The sequence below is a fragment of the Achroia grisella genome, unplaced genomic scaffold, assembly GCF_030625045.1.
Source record: "Achroia grisella isolate CSIRO2021 unplaced genomic scaffold, CSIRO_AGI_Agris_v1 utg6355, whole genome shotgun sequence".
Lineage (NCBI taxonomy): Eukaryota > Metazoa > Arthropoda > Insecta > Lepidoptera > Pyralidae > Achroia > Achroia grisella.
This window is the reverse complement of record NW_026712970.1, coordinates 40,083-48,561: the sequence shown is the minus strand read 5'-3', so window position 1 is coordinate 48,561 and position 8,479 is coordinate 40,083. Positions and strand designations below refer to the sequence as shown.

At 37.8% G+C, this 8,479-nt stretch overlaps 1 protein-coding gene across 1 annotated transcript; it reads left to right on the top strand.

Annotated features, from left to right (window-relative positions):
• Positions 1–5: 5 nt before the first annotated feature.
• On the top strand, positions 6–6,974 carry LOC131849090 (lysosomal aspartic protease-like; the record flags this gene model as incomplete). Its single annotated transcript, XM_059199078.1, has 7 exons — positions 6–45; positions 1,012–1,130; positions 1,988–2,097; positions 2,948–3,034; positions 4,662–4,818; positions 5,632–5,838; positions 6,730–6,974. Coding segments are annotated over 7 exons (882 nt in total), but the record flags the coding sequence as incomplete, so codon positions are not given.
• Between the last annotated feature and the right edge of the window lie 1,505 nt (positions 6,975–8,479).

The following is an 8,479-nucleotide window of genomic DNA, read 5'->3' as shown; positions in this document are numbered from 1 at the left end:
ACCTGTGGGTGCCCTCCAAGAAGTATGACACCAACATCGCCTGCCGTCAGTATCACACACTTTTTTTTAGTCTACTCTAATTCTGTCGTCCGGAGCTGGCCTTTACAGCTTCAGGGCGAGTGCAGATGGCACTCCAAACCCGCGGAAGGCTTATGGAGCGGCTGAAGGCCAACTCCCGCCTGACGGATATGACTAGTCTGAGGGCTGTCGTAATTTTGATCTCCGTTTGAAGGGGACGGGGGATCGAAGGGGGTGGGGGGACAGTAGTGCAATGGATGAAATAAACTACGACATTTACATGTCGTGAAAGATTTCCAATAAAAAAAAATCTGAATTCTTTACTTAGATAACACAATTTTACAACTACATTCTACAGTTGTTGAAGGCTATTTAAGTATAAAGATGTCTGTGCTGGAGAGGCTCCACTTTTCCATAATAGCGACGAATATTCGAGAAATCTACGACGATTTTGCAAAATATGTTTATACGCCTTGCATTATTATTTATTACATTTATTGCCTTGTTTATCTCGATATAGTACAAATATTTGTGTTCGCAAGTATGATTGTTTGACTGGGTGTTTCTTATGTATATATTTACATAAAATGTACTATTTATTGATATCAGTGGTTTAGTAACTATAACACAACCTCTGTTTAACTTGAGACTAGATGGCGCTGTGTGAATTGTCCTAAGATATTATTGTTAAGTTGTCTGAAATAAAAAAAATATTATTCAAGACATATAATTTAAAAAAATCCGGCTCGAAGGACCAAATGTGAAGGATGGAGACCAAGATGACGAGCAAAAAGTAAAACGGCACCGTTGTAGTTGTAGAATATTTTTGTATTAAATTGACTTATGTCATATAAAAACAATGTAATATTATAAAAAAACATACATAATAAAAAAGGTATAAAATAGTTTGCAACAGTCAACATTTCGCATTACTAACATTCCCCTTCCCTGTCATTGGTGATAGCGTGATGACGTGATGGTGTGTTGTTACAGTGTTGCACAACAAGTACGACAGCGGCAAGTCAACGACTTACCGCCAGAATGGCACCGAATTCGCCATACACTACGGCTCCGGCAGCCTCTCAGGGTTCCTCTCCACAGATGAAGTTACTGTGAGTGTTTCATTAGGGAATTTTCTATAATAACAATGAAAATTGTAATCAATATACTTCTTTATTTTGATGCCTTAAATATATAAATACTTGTACTGTAGGTACTTCCAACCATTACATCATTTAAAAAACTTTTTAAAACAGTATTTCAGTAATAAATATGACAATATATATTTTTTCTCTACAGTTCGCTATAGGTCTCTATAATATTATGTATTTTTTAAATTTTGTTTTTTACATTTTGGCGCCATAATATTTTTTACTTTTTTGATTTTTATGAAATTATCCACACCAAGGAACATCCTATACAGCTATATTGGTATTATAAACTCTTATTATTATTTTTATCAACATATAAATCGTAGAATATTTAACAGTGAGTACACTACACTCCTGGATTTATGAATAGACCATATAGGCCTAGGGCGGGCAAATTTCTGAAGAATTGAGTTTCTTACCAGTTCTTCTCAATTGGATCTATATACTGAACTGAACTTAATAAATTCAACACATCTGTTAAATCATATTTACTGAGCAAAGCTTATTACTCACAAAACGATTACATGAATTAGTTCGAACACCGATTAGACTATTTGCTTTTACAATAGCATATGCAGGTGGTCACTCTATTCTCCCAAATTTGAATTTAAAAATAAATATGTATTATTATAAACATGTACGACAGTTGTTTGAAAAGAGACAGTTGTTTGAAGAGTTTCTTGTCAGTTATTCTCATCTCGAAATTATTATTATATAATTATTACTACTGACGGTAGATTTGACATATCATAAGAGTCTGTAATAGACCTACATGAATAAAGTTATTTTGAAATTCTTTTTTATGTTGTTCATAACAGGTGGGAGGTATATCAGTGAAGGACCAGACCTTCGCGGAAGCAATGTCTGAGCCGGGCCTGGCCTTCGTGGCAGCCAAGTTCGACGGCATCCTCGGCATGGCGTTCAGCAGGTACGATGCATCTGAAATAGAAATAATCTTTATTCAAATATACTCAATACATAAGCGGCTAAAATGTCCTACATGAATAAATTACTTTTTAATTTGAAATATAAATACAATATTTATTTTACAAAAGAGGGCCATTCGCTCCATTTATGGTATGGGTTCCAGGGAGTCTTTGCGAGAGTGCTTTAAGGAATCAAATATCCTACCCGTTGCTTCTCAATATATTTATGAAAATATCATGTATGCCAGGAAGAATATAGACAGTTTCAAAAGAGTTAGTGATTGCACCAATAAAAGCTTACGTTTGGCTAAAGTTAGTAATTCGTTTTATAGCAATTGCGTAAGGTTTTACAATAAAATACCAGAGTCTGTTATAAATCTGCCAGAAAAAAAGATTTAAATGTCAAATAAAACACTTCCTTTGCAAAAAAGCTTACTATAAAATTGAAGAATTCGTTAACGATAATAATGTTTTTGTAGAAAAATTTTGAATACATAGCACTGACAATATTATCTGATTACACTAATAATGAGTGCGTAGCGATTTCTATGTTGATTGTCGAATGCCTCTTACTTGTTACACTGTAATTATTTATATAAAAAAAACATCTATTAAAAAGAGCAACACACAAGTTTCTTGCTCATTCTTCTTGTGATGAATCTGCATTCCGAATGAGTGGTAGAATCAAAATATGACTATTCAAAAGTGCTTGTAATGAGTTTATTTGAATAAAGATTATTTCTATTTCTATTTCTATTCAATGGTGCCTTGTGAATTAACCTGAGATATCATTATGAATTGTCCTGTAATGATGATGATGGGTTGGTTGTACAACTTTGCGTGGTTTTGCAGCATCTCCGTGGACGGGGTGCCGCCGGTGTTTGACAACATGGTGTCTCAGGGACTCGTCAAGCCGGTGTTTTCCTTCTATCTCAACAGGTAACCAAGTGCATAAGAAACATTCAAAATGAACTCGCTGAGTTCCTTGTTCTTCTCAATTGACTTCTTCTTTGTGAAGATGATGAATTGTGGAGAAGATTTACTTGTACTTACGAATTTATTTTATTACTAGTTGTACTCGAGACTTCGTCCGCGTGATTAACTTTAAATTTCTAAAATAAAAGTAGCCTAATTTACTCCTTATTACATCAGCTACTTGCCAAAAAAGTTCCGTCAAAATCGGTCCAGATATTTCAGAAATTAGTCGGAACAAACAGACAGAGAGACAGACAAAAATTGTAAAAAATTACATTTTGGTGTATGTACCGTATTTATATTCACATGAGGAACTAGGATCATATTTTATGGAAAGTGTATGATATTAATGTGGATGGATGTAAAGGGAGGAGACGCCGTAAGAAGAGATGGATGGATTGTGTGAAAGATGATATGAATAAAAGAAGAGTATGTTCAGATATGACGACTGATAGAGAGCAGTGGAAGTGAATGACATACTGCGCCGACCACGAATAATGGAATAAAGGCAAGGCAATGATCTACACTTGTGTAAGAAGCCAACGATGTGAGACTTGGCACTAGCTTTGGTTAGAAATATCAGCGTAACCAATTTAAATATATCATACTATGTTGCAATAATAATCGATCAGCACAGGTATATAATCCCACATACATAGAGACTATAATAAAAACAACTCTGTGTGACAAGAATGGATAAGATAAAGAATGAATATAATAGAGGAAGTATGAAAGTGGCGCCGGTGTCAGAGAGGTTGAAGAGTAATCGAAGAGTAATCATGGTATGGACATGTAATGCGTAGGAATGAGGATAATATTTTAAGGAAGGTGTTACATATGAATGTGGATGGTTATAAGGGCAGAGGAAGGCCGAGAAAGAGATGGATCGACTGTGTGAAAGATGATATGGTAAGAAAAGGAAGTAAATAACGGGATGACTGCGAACAGAGATGAATGGAAGCGAAAAACATATTACGCCGACCCAAATAAATGGGATAAGGAAGAAGCAGATGATGGTATCGCCATAAGAATAGCACCACTCCATCTCTTCCCGTAGCTGTCGTAAAAGGCAACTGAGGGATTCCTCGACCAAAGGACGGGCCGCAGCGTTCTACTGAGGAATTACCACCACACTGACTACACGACCGCTAACCCGTATAGCAAGCGTGGCGATTATGGCAATAACCCCCCAATGGGGGAGCTGAACCTTGGTTCAGCAGTGGACATCTCCCGTGCTGAAATGATTCTGATGATGATAGTTATTGTGGTGATGAGACCGTGAGTGAGGGGCCGTTCAAGTATTACGTAAGCACACTATAGGGGGGAGGGGGGTTTTCACTTTGCTTATTTTGAATGACATGGGGGGTGGGGGAGTCTAGATGATGATTACGTCATAGGCAGTCATTAATTTTTTACACGAAAGGCACCCCTCACATTTCTTTGCTAAAAAAACAATACATTAATTAAAAAATGTTTAAGTAAACAAGGGGTAAGAAATTTGCTTGCCTTTGCTGATAAGGGGATGGGGGGTTAAGTAATTATAATAAATCTGCTTACGTAATACTTGAACGGCCCCTGAGCGATGGTGTAGGGACCCGCAGGCGGCGCAGGGCGGCGAGATCATCCTCGGGGGCTCGGACCCGGCGCACTACCGCGGGAACTTCACCTACGTGCCGGTACACCGCCCCACCTACTGGCAGTTCTCCATGGACCGTGTGCAGGTCAAGGGCGCCACCCTCTGTGCCAAGGTAACCCTTTATAAAAAAGCTTATAAAATTTTGAGTTTATAATACATAATACATACAACAAACTGTCCTAAATTCGTCAGGTAAAAGATTCAAAAGTTTTATAAAACACTTTCTTTGTTACAAAGTTTATTACATTATAATTTATAAATTCTTCAATTTCATAAATTGAAGAATTTATAAATTATAATGTTTTTGTAGAAATAATCTAACTTAAAATTCATAGCGCTGAACATATTATCTGATTGTACAAAAATTGAGTGCATAGCGGGTTTATGTTGATTGTCGCATGCCTAATCCTTTTTAATGTGTATTTACTTAGAACAACATTTATTCAAAAGAGCAACATGCAAATATTCTTACACATTCATTCCTGTGATGAAAATGATTTTTTTTACTATCACTCATTCAAAATAGTATAGTCCTATAATAATTAAAATTAATATTATATAATACTACTTTTAATATATATATTGTAATTTGCATGTCAGATAAACTGGCAAATAAATAAATAGATCCATAGGATACGAGTAGTAAATAATACTAGTAAACTGGTCATTACGAGCACCATAAAGTGAATCCCCCGTTTAATTCAAATGGGGATCGAAATTACGACGGCTCGAGCCGAGGTTCGAACCCTAGCGGTGCCATCAGACTAAAGGCGTATCCGTCAGGCGAGAGTTGGCCTTCAGCCGCTCCATAAGTCCTTTTGGTTTGGAGTGCCATCTGCACTCGCCCTCTATCGTCCGGTGAAGCTGTAAAGCCAGCTGCGGCCAACAGCATTACAGTCCGAAAAAAAAGTGAATGTCCTCGCAGGGTTGTGAAGCTATCGCGGATACTGGTACTTCCCTGGTGGCCGGCCCGGTGTCGGAGATAGCGGCGCTGAACAAGGCCATCGGCGCGACTCCGCTCGCGTTCGGCCAGTTCGCCGTGGACTGCACGCTGATCCCGCACCTGCCGCCCGTCTCCTTCACCATCGCCGGGAATCAGTTTACACTCAACGGGGCTGATTATGTGCTGAGAGTGAGTACACCATCACATGTTACACGTACGAACTTTATAAGGTCTTTAAGATTTCGATCTTACTCGGCTCGATCTCGATGACACACGTGTAGCTCGCTCAGTGTGATGATATATGTCTGCTATAATGCAGAGATGCTATGGAGCTCCGTAACCGTAACGGAAACTATCGGATATCCGATATAAAACAATATTCGTAACCGTAACCGAACCCGAAATAACTGGTCAATGAACGAATCAAGCGAAAGAGCCAGAGCATTTCTGTCATCGAACCGACAATGACAATGACATGAAATTTTCCGATCATTTCATATCATACAATTTTCACTCGTCACAAGTATTTCAATATTGATTTAAAGTTGTTATCATTTTTTTTTCGCATATTCGTCCGATTATAATAATCCCATCAAAAACATAAATGTGAAATGATAGCCGAGTTTAATATTATGATATATGCCTTGATTGTTGACTTCTACGACAAAAGAGATGAGATCTAAATGGGTGCCAAGTTCAATGGTCTGTCCTGAAATGTATTTATAACAATATATAATATCATTTCTTCTTATAACTTGGGATAATATACTGTAGCCTAAGGTCTGACTTGGCCAGTTCTCGGGCGGGCTGGCGAGGCACCAGTGGAAGATGATAAAATGAGTATCAGGTCAGGTCAGTTAGCCCATCGTGATAAATTCGACAAGAATTTATCACGATGGTTTCCCGGGGGAACCGCATGGAGGTAACAGTGTATATGTTGTATATGCAATGTGCGTATACCATTAGTAGTTACAGAGGTGGCTGCGTCCGCCTAACTATTAAACAGTGCGTAACTGACCGTCATTGTATTTGCTTGTGTACCGCGTATATAATTTATAATTGTACCGTATCCATCTGCAGGTGTCCCAGTTCGGCAAGACTGTGTGCCTGTCAGGGTTCATGGGGCTGGACATCCCGCCGCCCAACGGCCCGTTGTGGATCCTCGGAGACGTGTTCATCGGAAAGTACTACACCGAGTTCGACGTCGGCAACAAGCGGCTCGGGTTCGCGCCCGCAGTCTGAACACAACCTCGCACCACGTAACCACGCTCTACGTTACACAGTCACCCTTACCATACAAGATACATCAATATCCCAATATGGGCCCCAACTTCACGGGGGGCATTTCGAAAATGGATTCCTTATTAAAATTATATGAAGCTAGTACGCGACTTCGTCCGCGTGGAATTTAACTTAAAAAGTCCCGTCAAAATCAGTAATTTATTTGTTGTCATTAATTAATTATATGGTATATTAATTAGTGGTCATTATATATGTTCATTACGAAATTATTTAGTAATCTGTAATGATATGTTATGCCCACTCAGTTTACACTCAGCCCGAGTGGGCAGGGAAGTGAGCAGCGCGAGAGTGGAAACACTTCCCATGCCATTGGCGCTGCCACTCGCGCTGCCCGACGCTCCCTCGATTGTCGGTTTTTCGTGCGCGAGTGGCAGCGTGTTTTTACATTCAGCCCTCTCGCTCAGTTGTCACCCGGCAATATTTCCCGCAGCGCGAGTGGCAGGGGAAGCGGCTGAATGTAAACGTAGCATTATATATTGTATCAAAGGTGTTTGACGAACATATAGCGTGGTTTGTAACATTAATTTTAACGTATTGATTGTAAACAGTGAAGCCAAAGAAATCTAATTTGTGAGGCTAACGATTTAATCACTAGAGTTACTAGTAGTGTATGAACTAGATAGGTGCACTAGATGTCTAATGTACTGTAATACATCATCATTGAAACAAAGTCGCTGTCGCTGTCTGTCCCTATGTATGCTTAAATCTTCAAAACTACGCAACGGATTCTGAAGCGGTTTTTAAGTGATTCTAGAGGAAGGTTTATATATATAATACATGTATACCCGGGCGAAGCCGGGGCGAGTAGTTCGTAATAAATATACTAGTTGAGTTAACGTTGGTTTGACATATAAATTAAAATCACTATTAAAAAATAAGCAATGATAGAAGAGTGAAAATTTGGGAAGTGAAAAGATGTTTTTAATTTTTTATAATGTATTGAAAATATTGTATGTATTTTCAACACGTTATAAAAAAATAAAAATAAAATTTAGGAATATTGTAACCCTTATCACTTAGGGGTATGAGCAATAGTTGCCGATTCTCTGAGCTAGTGAATATGCATATAAAATTTCATAAAACTCGGTCAAGCAGTAAACTAACATTGTGACACGAGAATTTTATATATATGTTGTGTTTATATGTATTACAGTACATAACATTAGTACATCAAATATTTAGATATTCTCATATAATTGTATTTGTTTTTTGAACAAAAACATGAAATTGCTGTGACTAAACATTTTTATTTTATTCTACAAAGCACTATTGTTTTTATCATGACAATGTTTAAGTAAATGTAGGTGATTACTCATTTTATATGTGCATATGCGTTACCTATCTCATTGGCAGATATAGTAGCAATGATATGATAATACCTAGGGTCTATGAAGCTGTGCAAACCTAAAATAATAATAATAATCTAAGGACAATTCACACAGCGCCGTCTAGATCCAATTTAAGCTAGCTAAAGCTTGTGTTATGGGTACTAGATATTTTTTTTTCGTAAATACATACACATTATACA